General features: G+C 42.1%; 2 protein-coding genes across 4 annotated transcripts in view; one reads left to right on the forward strand and one right to left on the reverse strand.

Moving 5' to 3' along the window:
- Nucleotides 1-112: 112 nt before the first annotated feature.
- Nucleotides 113-9,299, forward strand: LOC124862731 (tubulin gamma-1 chain). The gene is made up of 11 exons (XM_047356812.1): nt 113-296; nt 666-778; nt 2,321-2,488; nt 2,566-2,634; nt 3,748-3,827; nt 3,922-4,048; nt 4,990-5,076; nt 7,379-7,528; nt 7,634-7,786; nt 7,871-8,032; nt 8,404-9,299. The coding sequence occupies exons 1-11, from the start codon at nt 248-250 to the stop codon at nt 8,599-8,601; spliced, it is 1,356 nt and encodes a 451-aa protein (XP_047212768.1). The 5' UTR covers nt 113-247; the 3' UTR covers nt 8,602-9,299.
- A 304-nt stretch (nt 9,300-9,603) lies between these two features.
- Nucleotides 9,604-22,204, reverse strand: part of LOC124862730 (unconventional myosin-X-like) — a 49,608-nt gene continuing 37,007 nt past the window's right edge. For all 3 annotated transcript variants that reach the window (XM_047356810.1, XM_047356811.1, XM_047356809.1), the window contains 8 exons: nt 20,980-21,103; nt 20,590-20,887; nt 15,964-16,171; nt 15,669-15,796; nt 14,253-14,373; nt 13,392-13,880; nt 13,116-13,307; nt 9,604-11,453 (listed from right to left, as the gene is read on the reverse strand). In XM_047356810.1, coding sequence (XP_047212766.1) covers nt 11,280-11,453; nt 13,116-13,307; nt 13,392-13,880; nt 14,253-14,373; nt 15,669-15,796; nt 15,964-16,171; nt 20,590-20,887; nt 20,980-21,103 — 1,734 coding nt within the window. In that variant the 3' untranslated portion in view covers nt 9,604-11,279. The remainder of the gene's footprint in view (nt 11,454-13,115; nt 13,308-13,391; nt 13,881-14,252; nt 14,374-15,668; nt 15,797-15,963; nt 16,172-20,589; nt 20,888-20,979; nt 21,104-22,204) is intronic.

The following is a 22,204-nucleotide window of genomic DNA, read 5'->3' on the forward strand; positions in this document are numbered from 1 at the left end:
TCTATCGCTGGCTCAGATTTCGCTGTCAACTATAATGAATCAAAATTGTCGATTAATTTTACGCGTTTACACTTGTTTCGAGGTCACGCCTTCTTCGCCGGCTAATGGAAAAGGACCCGACCCAGTGCCAAGCGGGAACGGGCGGGCTGTTCATAGCGATTCGGTGTCGAAGCTGAGAGAGAATTGCAGCTGTCGTTATTGCAAATTTAGCTAGCCTCTCTGCTAGCTAGACAAGGAACGACTGAACATGCCGCGGGAAATTATAACGCTTCAGCTCGGACAGTGTGGAAATCAAAGTATGTCACGGAAAAGAGTAGCTAACTTGCTGGATAAACGCAAACTGTATTGTAGTCTATCCAAGGCACATTTTCTACCTGTTGGTTTGATGACCTACCAGGTCTGTTAGGCAGTCTGCTAATTATTAACGGGAATTGAAGTTAGTTATCAAGCTAGCTACTTTAGCTAAAATATCGGTGTATTTCAAATGTTTTTGTACCCTAGCTTAACAACGGCTAACGGGTACTCAACTGAGATGAGTTGACGTTAGCTGCTAGTGCTAAATAGCAGCGTATGTTGTGTTCTAATTATTTGTAATGTCCAATGAAGTACATTTAACTCGAGTTAATGTTAGACATTTGTCCATGTTTTCCGTCTTATTTCTGTAGTCGGCTTCGAGTTTTGGAAGCAGCTCTGTGCAGAGCATGGGATCAGCCCAGAGGGTATCGTCGAGGAGTTTGCAACTGAAGGGACGGACAGGAAGGATGTGTTCTTCTATCAGGTAACTGCATCATGAAATCATAGCTGAAGTAAACAAAGTGGATACAACAACAAACCGTTACCTTTTATAGGTAAATTGATAACTAACGTTTCCTTTATTGAAGATTGACAGTTTGTCAACGACTCAAAGGTTCACAACAGAAGATTTAGACTTACAATTACAAAAAAGCAAACTTATTTCAGTTGCTTTATTCAAAAAGTGAAACTTATCTTACTCAGATTCAAGCTGATGCCCCTTAATTTGGATTGTAATGCTTACAGCTACTAAAAACTTAAAATTCTGTTTCTCAGAAAATGTTACATAATATTAGTTAAAGGATTTTTAAAACATACATTCTATGGCCTACACAATTGACATGCTCCTCAAGTTGTTTAAGACATGAAAGGTTTTACAGAGTACTGTGTGTCTGTATAGATGGTTAGAAACATTTTAGACCGTTTCCAATCTCCTGAGGTTGACATTATCTATTATATTTGAAAAATTGTGGGAAAACAAAAAGAGTGCAATTTTGGAATCTTCCAGCCTCAGTTTGGGTTCTAGATGTTAAAAACCACTAAAGTATGTAAAAAATGACTAATAAACCTCAAATATATATTTGTTTGTCTAAAAACATGACATGGAGTGTTTGCAAGTGTCTTCTGAGCAAACCACAAAACCCAAAGTGTAGATGTTTGGTTGTAGAGCAAAGCAGTTTATTTAAGGGGAAAAAAATCCCAACATTAGGACAAAAACCTAATACCAGTTGTCAAGCATGGTGGTGGGGGCTCATGATTTGCTTTTATTTTGCAGCCACAGCATCTAGGTATAGCTTTTAAGTCAACTGAACTTTGTATGGTAAAGCATTTCAGCAATTTTTGATGCCATCAATATGACAGCAATGACAATTTGCAGAATAAAATGACTGAAAAGATTGAAGATGTTGCAATGGCCCAGTAAACTTTCAGATCTTCACCTCAGGAGAGTTTTCTGCAAAGGAATGTTAGTATACATAGATTTCCTTCTCATTGAAATAAAAGACTTATGAGGTTGAGCTTTCCATCTAAGGTGGTTCTGGAAGCTGTTATGGTAAACTTTCCTTTATTGCACTACATTTCAGCTTCGTTAGAATTTTAGAGCCATGGCTAAGATTTACGTCGCTCTTGTGCACAAGCAAAAGTAATTTAATTTGGAGATGTGGGGAATGCCTTTTAATAAAGGTGCTGCATTACCTCGTGACTTTTTGGTTTCATAGACATGAAGTAGTAATTCAGATTTTCTGATGTTTTGTGTCACTTTTGCCTGTTAACACCATTCATTCACACTTTTTTTTATCGTTTCTTTGGTATACGAGTACTGACCAGACATGACAAGTGCCCCATTTACTTGAATTATGTGTTAGTAATAAAGGATAAGGGGTGTGTTCTGTTTCTACCTGGTTAAGCTTGTGGTCCTCAAGTACGCCACCACTATGTGCCACTAGATGGCATATTTGTTATATGAAATAGTAGAAATGTGTGACTGTGCTGCATCTAATAATCCCTGATTGTTAATCAAACTCCTCAGGCTGATGACGAGCACTACATCCCTCGTGCTGTTCTTCTGGATCTGGAACCCCGCGTGATCCATTCAATCCTCAACTCCCCGTACGCAAACCTGTACAATCCAGAGAACATCTACCTGTCTGAGCACGGTGGGGGTGCTGGGAACAACTGGGCCAGTGGATATTCACAGGTCAGTTTCCACAAATGATGAATATTTAACCTAATGTCATCAGTCCAGTTTAATATCATAAATCTTTTTTCTTCCAGGGCAAAAAAATCCAAGAAGAGATCTTTGATATCATTGACCGAGAGGCAGATGGTAGCGACAGTCTGGAGGCAAGTCCAACATGTATAACGTGGTGTCTTTGGGGTTGGGGTCGTTCAGGCAGATTGTGGTTTTACGTGCCACAATTGTATAGTCTGCTGACTAATTCGAATCATCTTAGAGCAGCGAGGCTGAGCCCAAACATTACGAAAACTATTGCGTACTTGTTTTACAGCTAATGTGATGAGTTTATTTAGTCTTAACATTTAAGAATAGCAGACTAAGTAAGCTTTTTTCTTATGTGGTCATTTTGTTGTCTCTTTCTAATCACTGAGTCAATTTGTGATCATTTTCTGTCTATGTGAACTTGTTTATCCGCTTTGGGTTCATTTTTCTTTTTTATTGATTCGTTGCTTTACATACTGTTTTCTGTAGAGGTGTAGTTAGCCTCGTTGTCTCCTTTCATTGTAATTTTGTGTGACTTTGATCATTTTAAGAGTCTTTGCTGTCTAAATCATTGAGATTTTTAGTTTTTGGCTCAGCCTGAGATCTGTTTTCCATATCTGTTGCTAATAGTGACATGGTGTACTCAGGCAGACAGCTGTGTCTTAGTTGTGGGGATAAGCACACTGAAACATAAATTACCTGATAGAAACAAAATGCTAAAATTGTCCTAGAGCCTGCCCTCCCAAAACCAGCAGAATCCTGTCCATCCCTCTCAATTATTCTTAGCGTCTTTATTTTTTGTGGACCCAATTCGGCTTCCTGGCTCTCATAAAATAGCACTCACATTTCCCCTCAAGGTCTGCAATTTCTGTAACTCCTTCACATTATAAGCCCACATTATTATTTAGTGTGTGCACTCATATGTGCACTGGGTAGGAAGGTGGGCCGAGCTGCCGTTGGCATGTGTGTGTTAGCGGGGTGTGGTGTGCAGTGTGTTTGGTGATAATAGTTGGGGTGAATGTTGAAGGCAGGTATTACAGGCCTGGCTTGAGGGGGGGCGAGGAGGAAGCCCATTTGCGAGGTGGGGCTCTGCTGCCATTTATATAACTGCCTAGGAAGCGAGGCGTTTGCTCACCCACACATGTTTCTGTTCTGCACCACTGGAGTCCACTGTAGGTTCTACACACATGTGGTGCAGCTTGAGGGTGCTGGTAAAGAGTAACCCTTTGTCTTTGCAGGGATTTGTCCTCTGTCATTCGATTGCTGGGGGAACCGGATCAGGACTGGGTTCATACCTGCTGGAGAGACTCAACGACAGGTCCACACAGCCTCTTGCAACTTACTCGCAGCTAGTTAGTTTAGGTTTGCCTTGGCTTCTGGTGTGTGTAAATAAAATATTTCCTGCTCCACAGGTACCCAAAGAAGCTGGTACAGACCTACTCTGTTTTCCCAAACCAGGATGAGATGAGTGACGTGGTTGTTCAGCCGTACAACTCACTGCTCACACTGAAGAGGCTTACCCAGAATGCAGACTGCGTGGTAAGCACCGCTTGAGAGGGGGATGTTGATTATCTTTGCTCTCAAGGTGTAATGCACACAAGGCATTTCTTTCCTGAAAAGTTGTCTATTATTATTGCACTGTTACACTGTTGAGTAGTTTGCCCTGCGGGGATCCTCAATATAGAAAGTCCTCCATTCTAAACAAGTGAAAAAACAAAAATGTAGTGCTGCTAGTTACTCTATGCACTACTTCTTTTTTGAGGATATGTAAAATACTGATCAATGAACCACCTCATTATTTGTTTGGAGAATGGTCATTTGCATAACATTGTTGGTTATTTAGAAAGTAATTTGAAAAATTCCTCCAGAATAAGCATTTTTCATGATATGATCAGATCGCCCACATTTAACAGTTAAGCTTTCACATCCCATCGTTAATTACAGGCCAACTTGACTTTTAAATAAACCAGACCTTCTCTTATTTTTCTACAAGCTCTGCAACTGTCTCTCTTTTAATCTTTACAGTTGCTTTATGGAAAATAAACTGGGACTTCTCTATTGCTTGTGCAGCAAACTAATAAACATTGCATTGGCAAAATTGAGGCCTGGCAAATGCAACTTATTAAATTTTGACTTTAAATGTCTGATTGTATTAGACACAGGCACACTGGTAGTCTAATGGCATTTCCTCTTTAATACCTACCTCCTCCAGGGTCTTGCATAAGGACCTAATGTTGATTGAATTAGCCTGAGAGCTAATAGAATCTACCCTTAGAATTAGTTTCCCTGTTGCGACTGTGCAGTTTATGGGGTACGTTTTACTTTCCTAACAACGGCACACTGTGCGGCTTCTTAGGAGGTTCCTTAACTGTGTCATTACTGCAGTACCTTCTCACTCCTAAAGCTTAGCAGTACATTGACAGTGCTTTGACCTGTTCTTTTCTGTTTGTCTTATAAATGCACTCCGTGTTGTCCATCAGGTCGTGCTGGATAATACCGCTTTGAATCGGATCGCCACAGACAGGCTGCACATCCAGAACCCCTCCTTCTCCCAGATTAATCAGCTGGTGAGTAAGATGTCAGTTTGAGATTCAAGGGTGTATTTGAAAATGTTCAGAAACATGGTACGCGGGAAGAGACAGCCACTAAAAATTTGGCAACTAGTTTGGCAGGTTAGTTGAACATCAAACTTAATTGTTGCTTTCTTGGAAATGGCTTAATAGCAGGATAGGTTGCTTTTTTTTTCTCTCTAGGGCGCTCAATTCATTTCTTGTGAAAGCTTTGATACTTGAAGGGTATGGGTCAAAACCGACTGAGCTTTGGATTTGTTCATAATTTCATTCACCTTGACAAAAAACCCACATCCATCTAGAGATGGGTAACCCCAGAGCATGATTGTGTCCTCACCATGTTTCATTGTGGGCATGGTTCCTTTAGTGAGGTGCAGTTTGCTTCTGAGCCAAATACACCTTTTGGAACTGTGGTTCCTTCAAACAACGTTACATTTTCCCCACAAGTATTTTGAAGATTTTAGATGGATATGATGTTTTCTGTGGCGGAAAAAGCCTTTGTCCTCCAGCCCTACTTCTTATTCCAGACTCATCGAGAGTACAGATTGTTTTCAACAAGTTTGGCAAAAAAAAACATCCATTTATGAATGACTGCTTTTACTGTATTAAGGTATATACAGGGGTTGGACAATGAAACTGAAACACCTGGTTTTAGACCACAATAATTTATTAGTATGGTGTAGGGCCTCCTTTTGCGGCCAATACAGCGTCAATTCGTCTTGGGAACGACATATACAAGTCCTGCACAGTGGTCAGAGGGATTTTAAGCCATTCTTCTTGCAGGATAGTGGCCAGGTCACTATGTGATACTGGTGGAGGAAAACGTTTCCTGACTCGCTCCTCCAAAACTGCCCAAAGTGGCTCAATAATATTTAGATCTGGTGACTGTGCAGGCCATGGGAGATGTTCAACTTCACTTTCATGTTCATCAAACCAATCTTTCACCAGTCTTGCTGTGTGTCTTGGTGCATTGTCATCCCGATACACGGCACCGCCTTCAGGATACAATGTTTGAACCATTGGATGCACATGGTCCTCAAGAATGGTTCGGTTGTCCTTGGCAGGGACGCGCCCATCTAGCACAAGTATTGGGCCAAGGGAATGCCATGATATGGCAGCCCAAACCATCACTGATCCACCCCCATGCTTCACTCTGGGCATGCAACAGTCTGGGTCGTACGCTTCTTTGGAGCTTCTCCACACCGTACCTCTCCTGGATGTGGGGAAAACAGTAAAGGTGGACTCATCAGAGAACAATACATGTTTCACATTGTCCATAGCCCAAGATTTGCGCTCCTTGCACCATTGAAACTGACGTTTGGCATTGGCATGAGTGACCAAAGGTTTGGTTATAGCAGCCCGGCCGTGTATATTGACCCTGTGGAGCTCCCGACGGACAGTTCTGGTGGAAACAGGAGAGTTGAGGTGCACATTTAATTCTGCCGTGGTTTTATGTTTTTTGGATACAATCCGGGTTAGCACCCAAACATCCCTTTCAGACAGCTTCCTCTTGCGTCCACAGTTAATCCTGTTGGATGTGGTTCGTCCTTCTTGGTGGTATGCTGACATTACCCTGGATACCGTGGCTCTTGATACATCACAAAGACTTGCTGTCTTGGTCACAGATGCACCAGCAAGACGTGCACCAACAATTTGTCCTCTTTTGAACTCTGGTGTGTCACCCATAATGTTGTGTGCAATTCAATATTTTGAGCAAAACTTTGCTCTCACCCTGCTAATTAAACCTTCACACTCTGCTCTTACTGGTGCAATGTGCAATCAATGAAGACTGGCTACCAGGCTGGTCCAATTTAGCCATGAAACCTCCCACACTAAAATGACAGGTGTTTCAGTTTCATTGTCCAACCCCTGTATATGTGGAATGCCACTAATAGGTTTTCACTGTTCTCCTGATTCCTTTGTGCATCAAGATTATTTTGATCATATGTAACCTCTAAATTCACTGGGAGGAGACTCCGGGGAAGACCTGGAGCTCGCTGAAGGCCCTATACATCCTGCTGTCCTGGGAACACCTTGGAAGGCTTTCCCAGGAGGATGTCGCTGTAGAGAGGGATGCTTGGAGTTCCATCCTGGATCTGTTGCACCTGCAACATGATCTCTGATAAACAGAAGACAACGGATATGTAACCTCTCTGCAAACTATGCTTTTTATATCTAATGCCTTTGCCAACTGAGATCTTTACAAGGCTTGGCACATGTTCGGGATATTAAAAATGCCAATCCAAATGTATCATCTACCTCTTACAACTCATTTATCAGCTCCTACTTTTCTGTGCAGGTTTCCACGATCATGTCTGCCAGTACAACTACACTACGCTACCCAGGCTACATGAACAACGACCTCATTGGCCTGATTGCCTCTCTCATCCCCACTCCCCGTCTCCACTTCCTCATGACCGGTTATACGCCACTGACCACTGACCAGTCGGTGAGTGGTTTCTGATCTTAACTTAAATCAGTAGGTGAAATATGCAACATGAGATGTACATCAAGTGTCGTCGGGATTGATTTCACAAATGAAGACATGTCTCAGGTTGCTAGCGTGAGGAAGACAACGGTGCTGGATGTAATGAGGAGGCTATTGCAACCCAAGAATGTGATGGTTTCCACGGGAAGAGAGAGACAGCCCAGTCACTGCTACATTGCCATCCTCAACATCATCCAGGGAGAAGTTGACCCCACGCAGGTATATAGCATACTTTGTGAAAGAGGTTGAATTCTATGAACCTAAAAATAATAATGCATATTTTTAAAAACATGGGTGCTATAGGTGCATAAAAGCCTCCAAAGGATCCGGGAGCGCAAACTTGCCAATTTCATTCCATGGGGTCCTGCCAGCATCCAGGTGGCTTTGTCCAGGAGGTCCCCATACCTGGCCTCAGCTCACAGAGTGAGTGGCTTGATGATGGCCAACCACACAAGCATCTCCTCCGTAAGTGCTGATCCCAATCTTACTCGTCCCTGGTGTGTAATTATGCTAAGATATGTAGAAGTCCTAGTAAGGATCAGTCTCTTAAAACTAGTTTGGAGCAAACAAAAATAGTTTAAAAGCTGTGAAACCTAAAAAAAAAAAGGCTAAAACCATTTGATCTATTTAATCTAAGCTGCAAATAACATTACAGTTTGCTTTATTACAAATTAAAACTGTGAAGATGAAGTCCACATAATGTACTGGATGTACTTATTTCTCTGTAAAGCAAAGGTAACAAAACAAAATTGAAAATAAAGAATTCAAATTAGTCTGATAATGAACTTGAATCCTTCCTGGCTGTAGTTATTAGTTTTGGCCTCTTTCTGTTGCAGCTTTTCGAGCGGACATGCAGGCAGTATGACAAACTGCGAAAGCGCGAGGCCTTCCTGGAACAGTTTCGCAAAGAGGACATATTCAAGGACAACTTTGATGAGTTGGACAACTCTCGGGAAGTTGTCCAGCAGCTGGTGGAAGAGTACACTGCAGCAACACGGCCCGACTACATCTCCTGGGGCACACAAGAACAGTGACTGTTGTCTTTCATTTCTGCTGCTTAACTACAGCTGCTGTTCTATTATTTATTAGCAGGGTATAGCATGTATTGATGTGTTGAGAAGAGACGGTGATTGATGTTAATACCAATATTAACTAATGTGTTTCCTGGACAATCATGTTCTGGAGAATCAATCCTAGTTGAAATAACATTTGTTGCTTAATGAATGGTTCATTTATCGTTTTATTGCAAGTTATTACAGTAAGCATCACTTACTGTTGTAAAATATTTCCTGTACGTCACCTCTTGCAGCCTATTCTTGCTAAACAACCTGTTGCCTTTTTTTTAAAATCAGTTTATTTGTTGGATTTACAGTAGTACCCGCTACCTACAGACTGCATATAGGCTGTTAATGTAGGTTTTGCCATACCTCGCGTCTCTTATGTACACGATGAATTGTAACATCTGTCTGCTGCAGATTCATGATGCTCATGTTATCCCGGTTCATGACCAACAAGAATGTCGAGCTGTACCTCTGACTGGTGTTAATTGCCATTGAAACGGCTTTTGTCTTCTAAACCAACAGTTTAAGCGTAACAAGTATAAAGTCTGGTCACCTCCCTTGTCTGTAAATATGCTTTAAAGACTAACTGCTTCTCTGTAGAGTCCGTTCTGTATTGCTCCTTATTGCTGTTTGTTGGACCTTTTAAAGATGAATAAACATGTTTTCTATTACTGAACTTTCTTACCTCCGAAAGGCACACAAGATGATGTAACTTTATTTCTCCTCTCACCTGGAGCACAGTGTATCAGCGCCTGTTCATGTTATTCAGTTAAGGCTCATTACCTGTGGGGAACGCAAAGGCACTCAACAATGTTTGCTTTAGCAGCTATTGTTTTCACTCAGAACTTTGGAGGGGAGAACTTTAAGCTGTACCGCTGCTGCCAGACTGCAGCATTTATTTTGAATTATTTACCAAAACATACCTGGTTGCCAACAGACTAGAGTGAAGAGCTTAAGCGACACTGACCAATAAGGTAAAATGGGTATTTTTTAATTAATTACAGTATTTATAATTTTTATTGCACTCCAAAGTTAGTTAAAATAGTGCAATTACATATACACATTACATAAAAAGGTACCATTCAGCATACAGACAAGCTTAATACCAAGCAAGGACATCTGCATTTTTTTCCTTTACATATATGTAGCATGGAGCTGCCTGCAGCTGCAGTGAAAAAGAACCTAAAGACCTGCTTCTGAACCAGGGGGGGGCAGTGACTTGTCAAGGCCTTTCATGGCATAGAAACAAAACTGGTTATTTTCTAGAGAGTGTAGCAGATATATCACTTCTGGATTATCCTTACAGAAAATTCACAACTGACTCCTGGATATTTATCTTGGAAGACAAAACAATCTTAAGTATGATTAGAGATTCTGTCTGCATTTGTTGGCTTTTTTTCTAAAAGCTTATAAAAAAAAAAATAGTCTTTGGTCCAAGTTTGGCTTTTTAAAAAGAAAACTAAAGGGACAAATAGTAGATAGAGGAATTAACAGAACCAAACAAGCCTATGCAAACGTAATGTAAAGATAAGTCTGGGTCTACGTTTAAGACATAGGACAGTTTAAAAAAAAAAAGATAAAAAAGCATCCAAATTAGAAAAGTTTTTTCTCGAATGCCAGGCGACTCGTGAAGCACTGCATGGTAACTGTCAGCGATGCGGCTTTGTGGCGTTCCTTCCTTTAAATAAAGAAGCAGCAGTTATCTTCAGCAGAATAGTGCTGCATTGGGTCAAGTGTTAAGGTGTTGTCCAAGTTTCTTGTCCAGGACCACAGCTAAAAAGAAGCAGCGCAACAAAGAGCGAGGGAATCAGAGCATTCTGGTGGCAACGTGTTGAAAACAGCTTGAAAGTCTTTTGATTTCTTTATAACACATACAGCCCTGGATCGTGTATGCATCTTGAATGAAATGCAGTTTTTTTTTGTGATCAGATTGACACCCTGGCAGGAGGCTGTGCAGTTATGGCAGCCAAAGTGACTCAGCCACAGAGTTTCAACATCTGTTCACATGGCATCGCTGCATCAACAGTTCCAGGTAATGGAAGCCCAGCCGGGACCTTATGAAAACTGACCGATAAAGGGTAGAAGACAGTTAGGGTATGTGTATCACTGAATATTCTCAATACTCTTCCAGCAGTGCCCGAGGGGCGTCTGCCTACTAGGAAAGGCAAATCCAATATGGCACACACCGAGAGAGAGCGGGAGTGTTTTCACTCTGAGCTGGAGCTTTATGAGGGTAGCTCTACAGCTTATGATCTCTGCAAAGCTTAATGTTTGTGGTGGTACAAAGACTCATGGCAAAATCTCGCTGAGTAGGGTGCGGTGCAGTTTGGGGCTGGGTTTATTGCCATTTAGAGTAACAAAGATGTATGCATGGTGGGAAGGCGTTGGGGGTGCGACACCTCATCAGTAACAGCACTGGTTTTTGTGCAATTCTTTAGGGCCCTTGCCTGCCTTGCACTGTCCCACGACTTTCATTCTAACTGGAAAACTCATGGAAGGTTTCATTTCATAGATGGAGAGCGATAACAGCCCTCTTTTTGTATTGAATGTAGCGATGTTCCCAGCGGAAGAGGCCGAGGATCTTCTGGACTGGGCCTCAGCCTCCCCAAGAAAGAAGGATGGTGATGAGTCTATGTAGGTATGCGTTCCTCTTAAACGGGGTGAGACGGCAGCTCCAGAAGCGTGGGTGTCGGTGTGGAGGCCATGTGACGGAAGCCCACGTCTGTGCTTTCTGTGAAGGTGATGGTGTCTGGATCTTCTCCTTTACCCCGCTGGCGATGGATGGCACTGAAATAGGCGTTCATGAGCTGCATGATCTCAGTCAGCTGTTGTTAAAACAGAGGAGAGAGAGAGAGGTCAAACTGATGGCAGTTTCACTGTCTGTCTGGCACTGTCATAAGAGGGTGGAGAAAGATTATGTCATCCAGCTGCTTGAAAAACAACCAGAAGCAGATGATGCAGATATCTAGCAATTACTGAGGACATGTAGTACACACCCCTTTTTAGGAACCCTGTGCTAACATTTTGTCAGTTTGAGAGAGCTTTGAATCTGTCTGCATTTTGCCACATTACAATCACAAACCTCAATGTGTTTTAAGAAGATTTGACATGATAGACCAACACAAAGTAGTGCATAATTATGAAATGGTAGGAAAATTATGCATGGAATATTTCTTTCCAAATAAAAATCTGAAAAAATGTGTTGTCCATGTCTTCAGTCTCTTTAAATCCAATACCCCTAAATAAAATCCAGTGCAAACAGAAGTCACCTAAATAGTAACAGAGTCGAGATGCAAAGGCCTCAGAGGTTTGCTGGAGAACATTATTGAACAAACAGCATCATGAAGACCAAGGAACACAACAGACAGGGCAGGAATAAAGTTGTGAAGAGGTATGAAGCCAGATTAGGTCATAAAACAATGTCTCAAGCTTTTAACACCCAAGATACCCCAACAGACTTGCTTCTGTAATTTCAGTCATTCTTTAAAATTAATTAACCCAGAGGGCCTGAACATGAATACAAATGCATGCCACACTTTTCACTTTTTATAATTAATATTTAATTAAATAATTCTACACCATATAGGCGTCAATTTGTGGTTGCAACGTGACAACATGTGGAAGGTTTCAGGGGGTATGAGGACTTTTGCAAGGCACTGAAATTTGCATGAATAATTTGGAGAGAAAAATCGGGTAGGATTCAGTTTGCCTTTCTGTTTACTTGGCCTAAAAAAGCATGACCACCAAAAGCTGCTACAACACATTTTCTGCTAATGCTTCCCTGAAGAGAACAGCTCTAAATCAAATGGTCACCTGCTCTTTAACAATAATCCTTTCATTCAGCCACTAAAATTGCACTGATAATCAAAGCTTTCTTTTCTGTGCCCAGTTGTGCCGAGCTCTTCTAATGTCAGACCACTATAAGGACTTAAGTTCATGAAAGAAGACGTCTTACTGAGCTGCACTTCAATTTCCCTGTGAGCCCAATAAATAAATAAAAGCCACTCTTGTGCCTCATGAGAGATGACAGAGGGATTTTTTGTTCTGTGTGGGAAGATGCAAGGAAGTCAGTCCAGTGAAAGGCGAGATTTGTTCTCAACAGGGGGAAGGGAGTGTCTGTCTGGAAGAGCATCCAAATTTCTCAGAAATGTTTAGCCTAATATTTTAATCTAACCACAGCAATAAAGCTCAGCCACATGCCATTTAATACCAGGAACCAGTTTAACATGTGGTGGTCGCAACTGGTTGCACAGAGGCGGCAGGTTGTGTGCTCTCGATTCAGACTGAATTAACGAGTGTTCTTTAAGTCAGTCAAAGAGCTCGAAGGAAGAGGGTGGGGTATGCTGAGAAGACAGTGGGTCTCTTCTCTTGTGCTGCAGGACACAGCCTGCTGATAAAGCTCTTTGTCTTTGCAAAGACTGCAATAGAGATGGATTGAGTTTTTTTACTGCTGAATTTGCAGACTTGGGATGTGTGAGCCACCTTACCTTGCTGGTTTCAAATATTAAATCCCTATCCCCAGCTGTGATCTTGAAGGTGTTGCTGTCAGATACGCCGTAAGAGCAGATCTGGCCATAAGGGAAAGACTCCAAGGCCTCTGATTCTCCCTGCTTGTAGATGGACACGGATGTAGCAGCTACACCCAGCCACAGCTTCTGGGAGAAATTCCCTGTTGAACTCTGCAAGCGGAAAGAGACAATCAATAATAAAGGAAGGCAGCACTTCCAGGTGAACAAAACTTCAAGTCCACCAAAAATACTCACAATGTAAAAGTCCACTTCATAAAGAGTGCTTCCAAAGCCCGACCACTGCCGTGCAATTGTGAGGTAGGCAGCCATACTATCCATGCTACTGTAGCCAGCCAGACCTTTCCAACGCTCCAAGATGGCTGTCATTACAGCTGCTGCTTCCTCCTTCAGCCGACTGCGCAGACGCATATCGTTCTCCATCTTTTGTTTATGAGCGACCGTAGCAGAGTGGCTCCACAGCGTCCCAGCCAGGAGGCCTGTGGGGAACCGCTGCGTCGCAGGACAGTCCTGAGCCGCCACCTGACAGGGAGGTGCTGCTTGCGGGGCAGAGAGAGACATGAGAACCCGCGTTTCAAGCATGTGACCAGGGAACAGTTCATCCAGAGGTGGGAAAGGGGCATGTGTGCTGAAGTCACCCACGAGGCTCTGAAGCCTCAGGGCTGCCAATGCTAGGAGGTCCTCCTCACAGGCTGGAAGCTGACCACGCACCACCATCTCATGGCACTGCGGCGGAAAGACCAGGAGAAACAAAAGGTCACACTGTTACTAATAACCTGAATCCAATCCTTTTTGGCCCACCCTGTTTTATTGCACCTTATAAATGTTTTATAGAAGGAAAATTGCTGTAATAAAGCTACCTTTTAACCCTGGTGCACTTGAACCAGCACTATTAGTCACACTTTTTATTCTTTCTATGTTCTCTTATGCAATCACCTCAAGTCAACTGGCTGTGAGTCAAGATTGTTCTGTAAAATCATAAATACTCCAATAGAACAGAAAGAATGACTTGCTGCAGGGCCATAAATTACATCTCACTATTGGTCATTTATTAAAGCAACAGCAGAAAGAGAAAATACAGCTTCTTTGCTGCATTACCTGCTCAAAGAGGAACAAATACTCTATGCTGTCCACTGATATGCTGTCAGCGTCCAACAGGCAGTAGAGCTTAAAACACAGTTTCCACTGGGATTCAGACTCAGTCTCTTTGGTGGTGAAGCTACACACAGGAAGAGGAGCAGTCAATGTTTTACAGTTATATCATCCCTGATCTACATTATTAAAAAGACAGCTTATATTTAACCTATCCCCACCCAATTTGAGAACATTTGTTATAGAAACAATTATCAAATTCCATTTTCTTTAGTGGATACACATAATAACTCAACTAAAGAAGAGAAAAGTTCACTTGATATAAAGGGGACATGAGATTTGGCATGTAAATTGAAACAGAATATATACATTGCTATCCAAACGTATTAACAGCCCTGTTAAAGAGGTGTAAAAACTCAAACTAAATTCACCTTAAATTACAGTGCACAGAGACCCATTTCTCTCAACCAGTCTTCAAAATGGGAAAAACCAGAGTGCATGCCAGTCAAGTAAGATATGTGTATGTTGATCTTCACATGTCAGCAAATGGCTACGAAATAGCTACTCACCTAAATGTTTAGATAGCTACAGTTAGACTATAATTAAAGTTTAAAACTTGAACTGTGAGCAGGATGGTGAGGGAGGTAAAAACATCTAGAAAAGCACATGGTCAAGATCTGCCATGAAGAGTCATCTTAAAGTCACCACAATTCCATAATAACCATTAGACACTCCTCTACATGTAAACCAGCTGTTTGGGAGACATGTGAATTAAAAGACTTTTGTTTCCTAGCATCAGAAATGTAGTGGACTTTAACTGGATCTGTGTGATTTAAAACTAAAACTAAACTTGTCAGCAACAAATGCCCCAGGTGAAAAAATGGACATGTGTAAAAAAACTTTACATCCACTGTTAATTGTACGGCGGAGGATCTGTGATGATGTGGGCTGCCAAAAACCATGGAAACCTTGTTAAATGCACCACAATATATACTGTTTGAAATACCATGCCAGAAAACTGAAAAATAGGTTGTCAAAGAGGCTTTTGGCAGGAAAAGGATCAAAACATATGACTTAAAGCAAAGGATCACTAGAACCAAAATCAAGCTTTTGCCATATCAGTCTCAGACCTAAACCCTTAAAAAACCTGTGGGTTGATCTGAAGAGAAAAGTACAAAAAGAGGATTTTAAAAGATCTACAGAGATTGTTCAAAGGGGAATGGCATTATCCTTCTTTGTATGCTCCAAAACTGTGAAATGTTATAGAAGATTAATAAGTGCTATACAACCGGCAAAAGGGAGTGTGCACATTCTGCCTCTGTATTATAAGTGCTGTTAATGCCACAAATAGCTTTAAATTCTGACAGATTTTTTGGCGCTGCCTGCTTTAGAAAAAAGGAAAAGTGTGAACCTGATTTATACCTGGTCAGGACGTCTGCGATCAGAGAGTTCCCTGCAACCGGCTGCTCCCACAGTGCATTTTGCTCATACAGTGCAAATGTATTTTTACTATCTTGAAGGCCCAGCTTTTCTTGCATCCTCCGGACCACCTGATGATTGCAGAGGAGAGACTGCTTTGGAAAAAGGTTTGGGGTTGTCGGGGCTTTGCTTTCAGGGTGCGTCTTTTATATTTTAAACAAAAACATGTGCGAGAATCTGAAAAGTCTGAGGAAGGTTTAAAACTATCCAAACTGAACACTGATAAATGCTCCCAAACCTCATTGGCAGTGGTGTGTGAGCTGATGTAGAGATGGCAGGAACCACAGCCAGGGTAGTGCACGGTGCACAGCATCTCCTGCCGGTTCATCAGCATCTGGATCTCCTCCCACGATGGCACACACTCGCGGCATTTTGTCTTTTCCACAGCCTCGCTGATGAATGATGCATAGTTATCCATCTCAGATTCAGGACTTTGGCTCTGAACTCTGGAGGAAGCATGAAAAGTATGAGAGAAGTATCAGTGCATGTGCAATTTAAACCACAATTCATGATTTAGAGAGGGAGTATTTGTTAATGCTGGTGATGTTAGCAGGCTCAACCTGTGGACTTTAAACTCTTTTGCATCATCCCTTTGATTGAGCTCCATTATTTACTTTTTCTAAGTCTGGAAATGTTAAAAAGAAATGAGGTGAGGAATGACAAATGTTCTCACTCAACTTGTTATAGAATTAAAAGACTAAATGTTGTCCAGTCCTTCAAAGAAAATGGGAAATGGCAAAGAAAACATGTTTGACTTTGGGCAATGCACGAAATAGGAAGAGGCGTTTTCCGCTCCTGTGAACACCAGTGACCTGCTGCTTCCTCCCTGTGGAGTGTCCAGGAGAGGTAGGTGAGGCTCTGTGTACATTTGATTATATAAAAAAGAGGAGGGGGCACAAACATCAAATGGACCCTGAAGTCAGACACACTTTGTGAGCAATAAAGGGCGTGAAATATGGTGTAATGGAGCTAATAGTTCAACCCTGTGTAAACAGTGAAGCACGAGCAAGGGAGGAAACAATAAAGCTCAAATATTCATCTAAAAATCCAAACACGCACAAGACCAAAAAAATCTAAGAAACAATTTGCCAGACACAGAGAAGCACACTCATTTACTCAAATGTCTTGCCATCTCATAACTATATGGCCACAGGGTGGGATTTGTCCTGCTGAAACATAATCAGGAATGTTCCATTGAGCCGCTGTGATCCTTCCTATATTCTCCTCTCGTCTCTTTGGCCCTTTCTGCAGCTTCCTGCTTTCTTGCCGCCCCCTGCTCTGCTTTCTTTCTCCTGGCCTATTCCCTCTGACAGCAGACATTCCCTGGGGGTTTCTCAGGGCACCGGGGGAGGGAAGGAGGAGTGTTTTTTGGCTCCAGTGCCGGGCTCCAGACTCAGCTCCTGCCCAGCTGCAGCCTCAGTGCTGATCCACTCAGAGAGAAAGTGCGTGAGAGCGACAGTGAGACGTATCAAAACACAGAGCCAGCGAGTTCCACAGTGTTATTATAAATTGTCATTGCATGCAACTGTTCCATTAGCTAGAGGGCAATTCCCAGTGTAGAAACACACATAGAAAACGGTGGTGGTTTGATGGCATGGTGTTGGAAAGTCTAGAGCAGGACGCTCAGCACTGCTAACAGCTTAGATAAGTAGACTTGACAGAGGGGTTAATTCAGACCTGCAAATCCAGCCCTCGAACACTGTTTCTGTCCTTGGGAGCATGTTAACAATGTGACAGCATATCATGCTACTATATCTAAACTAGTGGTTAGGGATACTGGCGCCTGCTTTTTGTCCAACGTCTAGACTCCATGTTCTCCCAGCCACTACTGTCACCTTCAACTTCCAGCCGAACCTGTTCTGCATCGCAGGCTCCTCCCCTACACCGGCAACCAACTCCTGGCCTGATGTCACATTCGCTCTGAATCTGCTGAGTCTAATGTAAAATCTGACAACTACACTCAATTCCCTCAAATCGTCAGCGTGGGACAGCATTCTCTTGTGTTTTCCACCTGTCCTCCAGAAGCAAACATTTTCTCCGAGATGAGTCAGAAAAATAAATTAAAAAGTCCCTCATTGTCTGCTTGTAAATGCAACAAGAAGATGAAAGGTGGTTTCTCCACAGTGAGTAGGATTTATTGGATCTATATTTATCATGACAAATCCACCCTGAAAACATCACTTGTAACAAGTTACATAAGCAGGAAAAAAAATCCCAAGTTTTAGATAAAAATAAAAAAAAAGAGTATCATGACAGTCATTTACAATTAGACACAGGCCAGTCCATGGTAAGGTTTTAAACAGCTTGGTTTTAAATCCGCTGAAAATTTTCTTTAAAATTTTCTATGGTCTGGAATCATTCTAATGAGATGCCAAAAAAAGTGCCAGTGTTTTTTTCCAGTTCCATGGACCATATATGCTGCATTGGAGTTGTTTTGAAAGTCAGAGCTTGGAATGACTTCACGGCAGAGTTGAGAGAGTTCTAGCTGCAAGTAGGAAAATTTGAAACCAGCAAGTAAACATTTTATGCATTCGAACACAAAAGCAACATGTTCACAAATAGATATTTTACAGAAATAAAAGCTATCAGAAGTGCTAATAAATACTGTAACTATTTCTTATATTTGGTACAGCCACCATAATTGGATACGAGACTTGAAGCTGCTTGGCGAGCTCCAGCCTTCCCAGTCAAAGATTCTGACTTCAGAGGAATTTCAACTGGGAATTTGCAAAGTATGACTTCCAAGCACAAAGAGAACTCAGAGTAAAGCTACACTGCCCCACACCAGTGTGTTGCTGCACACTGCTGGTCAGCTGGCTGAAAAGGGGCTACTACTGTACACTTTTTAATTTGCTTACAAGAAAGACAAAACTGCAGGCTTGCTAAACGAGCAGATAGCCTGACTAACAGCCAGATAATCTCAACTTGTTTTACTTGTGTAGATCAGTAAATAACAGAACATAAAAAAGGATAATATTGTGCACAAAAGTCACTTGAAACTGTTACATTTAGTGGGTGTTTATTTTAAATCATAACATTATTATTTATGTAATATTTATTCATTTAGATTATTTTTGCATCAGTAGGAGTAATGTTTTGCATATGTTTTTGAGTAAAAGTAATTAGATCATGGTATACATTTTTATTTTGTATCAGTACAATGAAACTGTAGTATTTGACTCAGCTCATAATACCACATACAGGTCCTTCTCAAAATATTAGCATATTGTGATAAAGTTCATTATTTTCCATAATGTAATGATGAAAATGTAACATTCATATATTTTAGATTCATTGCACACTAACTGAAATATTTCAGGTCTTTTATTGTCTTAATACGGATGATTTTGGCATACAGCTCATGAAAACCCAAAATTCCTATCTCACAAAATTAGCATATCATTAAAAGGGTCTCTAAATGAGCTATGAACCTAATCATCTGAATCAACGAGTTAACTCTAAACACCTGCAAAAGATTCCTGAGGCCTTTAAAACTCCCAGCCTGGTTCATCACTCAAAACCCCAATCATGGGTAAGACTGCCGACCTGACTGCTGTCCAGAAGGCCACTATTGACACCTTCAAGCAAGAGGGTAAGACACAGAAAGAAATTTCTGAACGAATAGGCTGTTCCCAGAGTGCTGTATCAAGGCACCTCAGTGGGAAGTCTGTGGGAAGGAAAAAGTGTGGCAGAAAACGCTGCACAACGAGAAGAGGTGACCGGACCCTGAGGAAGATTGTGGAGAAGGGCCGATTCCAGACCTTGGGGGACCTGCGGAAGCAGTGGACTGAGTCTGGAGTAGAAACATCCAGAGCCACCGTGCACAGGCGTGTGCAGGAAATGGGCTACAGGTGCTGCATTCCCCAGGTCAAGCCACTTTTGAACCAGAAACCGCGGCAGAAGCGCCTGACCTGGGCTACAGAGAAGCAGCACTGGACTGTTGCTCAGTGGTCCAAAGTACTTTTTTCGGATGAAAGCAAATTCTGCATGTCATTCGGAAATCAAGGTGCCAGAGTCTGGAGGAAGACTGGGGAGAAGGAAATGCCAGAAGTCCAGTTTCAAGTACCCACAGTCAGTGATGGTCTGGGGTGCCGTGTCAGCTGCTGGTGTTGGTCCACTGTGTTTTATCAAGAGCAGGGTCAATGCAGCTAGCTATCAGGAGATTTTGGAGCACTTCATGCTTCCATCTGCTGAAAAGCTTTATGGAGGTGAAGATTTCATTTTTCAGCATGACCTGGCACCTGCTCACAGTGCCAAAACCACTGGTAAATGGTTTACTGACCATGGTATCACTGTGCTCAATTGGCCTGCCAACTCTCCTGACCTGAACCCCATAGAGAATCTGTGGGATATTGTGAAGAGAACGTTGAGAGACTCAAGACCCAACACTCTGGATGAGCTAAAGGCCGCTATCGAAGCATCCTGGGCCTCCATAAGACCTCAGCAGTGCCACAGGCTGATTGCCTCCATGCCACGCCGCATTGAAGCAGTCATTTCTGCCAAAGGATTCCCGACCAAGTATTGAGTGCATAACTGTACATGATTATTTGATGGTTGACATTTTTTGCATTAAAAACACTTTTCTTTTATTGGTCGGATGAAATATGCTAATTTTGTGAGATAGGAATTTTGGGTTTTCATGAGCTGTATGCCAAAATTATCCGTATTAAGACAATAAAAGACCTGAAATATTTCAGTTAGTGTGCAATGAATCTAAAATATATGAATGTTAAATTTACATCATGACATTATGGAAAATAATGAACTTTATCACAATATGCTAATATTTTGAGAAGGACCTGTATATTTCATCCCAGCCCTTGCATATTCCATCTACTTGAGCAGGTGTTTGGGTAGTTCTCACCTCTTGAGGTGGAACCGCAGGTATTTGAGCACGACGGACCCTGGCAGGAAAGTGCAGCTCATGCAGGTGAGGAGCTGCCAGTAACGGAGATGCGCAGCGGTGTTCGGGGAAGGCGTGTGGCTGGTCTGCTTCACAAGCTGACAGTAGACCTCATCACGGAGGGGCCGCAGGTCCAGGCAGGTCTGCAGCACGCCCTGGATGATGGGAACCGGCTCCCGCGCCAACTCCAACTGCTGCAGGCAGTTGAAGAGCTTCACGGCTTCCTCACGCACTGAGCCATAGCCCTTCCCATTGTGGTCTGAATAGATAAGATGGCACGGTACAGATGCTAAAATAGAACTTCACATATAGTTTTTGTTATGTTTAGCATAAAAAATCTTAAGAACTCACATGTGTGCTCCAGATTGCCATAAGGGAAAGGAAGCAGAGGAGCATGCAGAGGGCCCTGGGTGTATTTAAGGATGGTGTTGTGTCGGTAGATGTGTTCCACCACCTCTGGATTGAACTTATTCTCCTGTGTGAATACAAAAAAATTGATAATGTACAAAATCATATTCATTCTGTGGCCCTAAAATCAGTCGGGAGGGCTGTTGGCATCTGTGATTTAGTGTGTGTTTTCGTCCGTCTGGGGTGACCAAGGTCGATCTGACCGGGGTCACAATTCGGCTCTGGCAGCTTTCAAAGCAACAGGAAGGTCAAGTGATGACCCAGCACAGCACACTTGCATGACTGACACGTTATACTTTATCCTTCGGTGTCAATGGGTTGACTGTGCGTGCATTTCTGTCTTTCACTGTGTATGTGGATAGATGCCTTCCAGCAGTACAGATGGCTTCCACGCTACTGCCTCCAAGCACCTGTTGCTCATTAGTAACTTTGCAACGGCTCTGGCTTTCACTTGACTCTGCAACTCCTCCAATCGCTCCTTTTTTTTCTATCTCTCTCTCTCTCTAAGTCTGTCTCGCAGTGAAACGAGTCAGCTTTGCCCTCAGTGTGGCAAAGTTAACACAGTCTTCTGTTTATACGGTGGGAATAAGATGCTGCTCTGTGGTTGTCCTTGGTTGGATGCAGCAACTCAGCTGTATTTCAAAGAAAATACAGATGATAATGCTAAAGTTAGCTCCAAAAATTTACAGTTTATAAATGCCATAACTCTCATTTATTTAAAATATAAGAAAATACTCTTGAGTCTTGAGAAAACTAGGTGAGATTCTTCAAAAATTAATAATTCCTCTTGAACGTTTTCACATTTTCCTCACATTGCAAAAATTCAAACTGTGTTATTAGAACTGGGTGAAAAGTTTTTGAAAAAGATCTCAAATGTATAATTTTAGAAAGGAATCATTTTCCTTTCATTTTACAACTGTATACAGCTTTGTGTTGGTCTATAAAACACTCTGAAGCTTGTGATTGAAATGCGACAAAATGTGAAAAAGTGTCACCTACAACCTGGTAGGTGGATTAACAGGTTTGGGCTCAGCAATTGGTCTTTAGGGTTAGAAACCAGTTTGGACAAGAAGTGGCACTTTAGATATTTAGAGTTTTACCATCTATCACAGGCAAACACAGACCTAAAACACTGCCAGTTCCTGGGAGAATGCAGATTGGTCCAACG

Source organism: Girardinichthys multiradiatus, chromosome X, assembly GCF_021462225.1.
Source record: "Girardinichthys multiradiatus isolate DD_20200921_A chromosome X, DD_fGirMul_XY1, whole genome shotgun sequence".
Classification (NCBI taxonomy): domain Eukaryota; kingdom Metazoa; phylum Chordata; class Actinopteri; order Cyprinodontiformes; family Goodeidae; genus Girardinichthys; species Girardinichthys multiradiatus.

What these genes read in the sequence shown, in the direction of transcription:
- LOC124862731 (XM_047356812.1), top strand. Translation starts at nt 248, where the DNA reads ATGCCGCGGGAAATTATAACGCTTCAGCTCGGACAGTGTGGAAATCAA. An exon ending in CCCAGAATGCAGACTGCGTG is followed by an intron (nt 4,049 to 4,989) that starts GTAAGCACCGCT and finishes GTTGTCCATCAG; the next exon opens with GTCGTGCTGGATAATACCGC. An exon ending in ACCACACAAGCATCTCCTCC is followed by an intron (nt 8,033 to 8,403) that starts GTAAGTGCTGAT and finishes TTTCTGTTGCAG; the next exon opens with CTTTTCGAGCGGACATGCAG.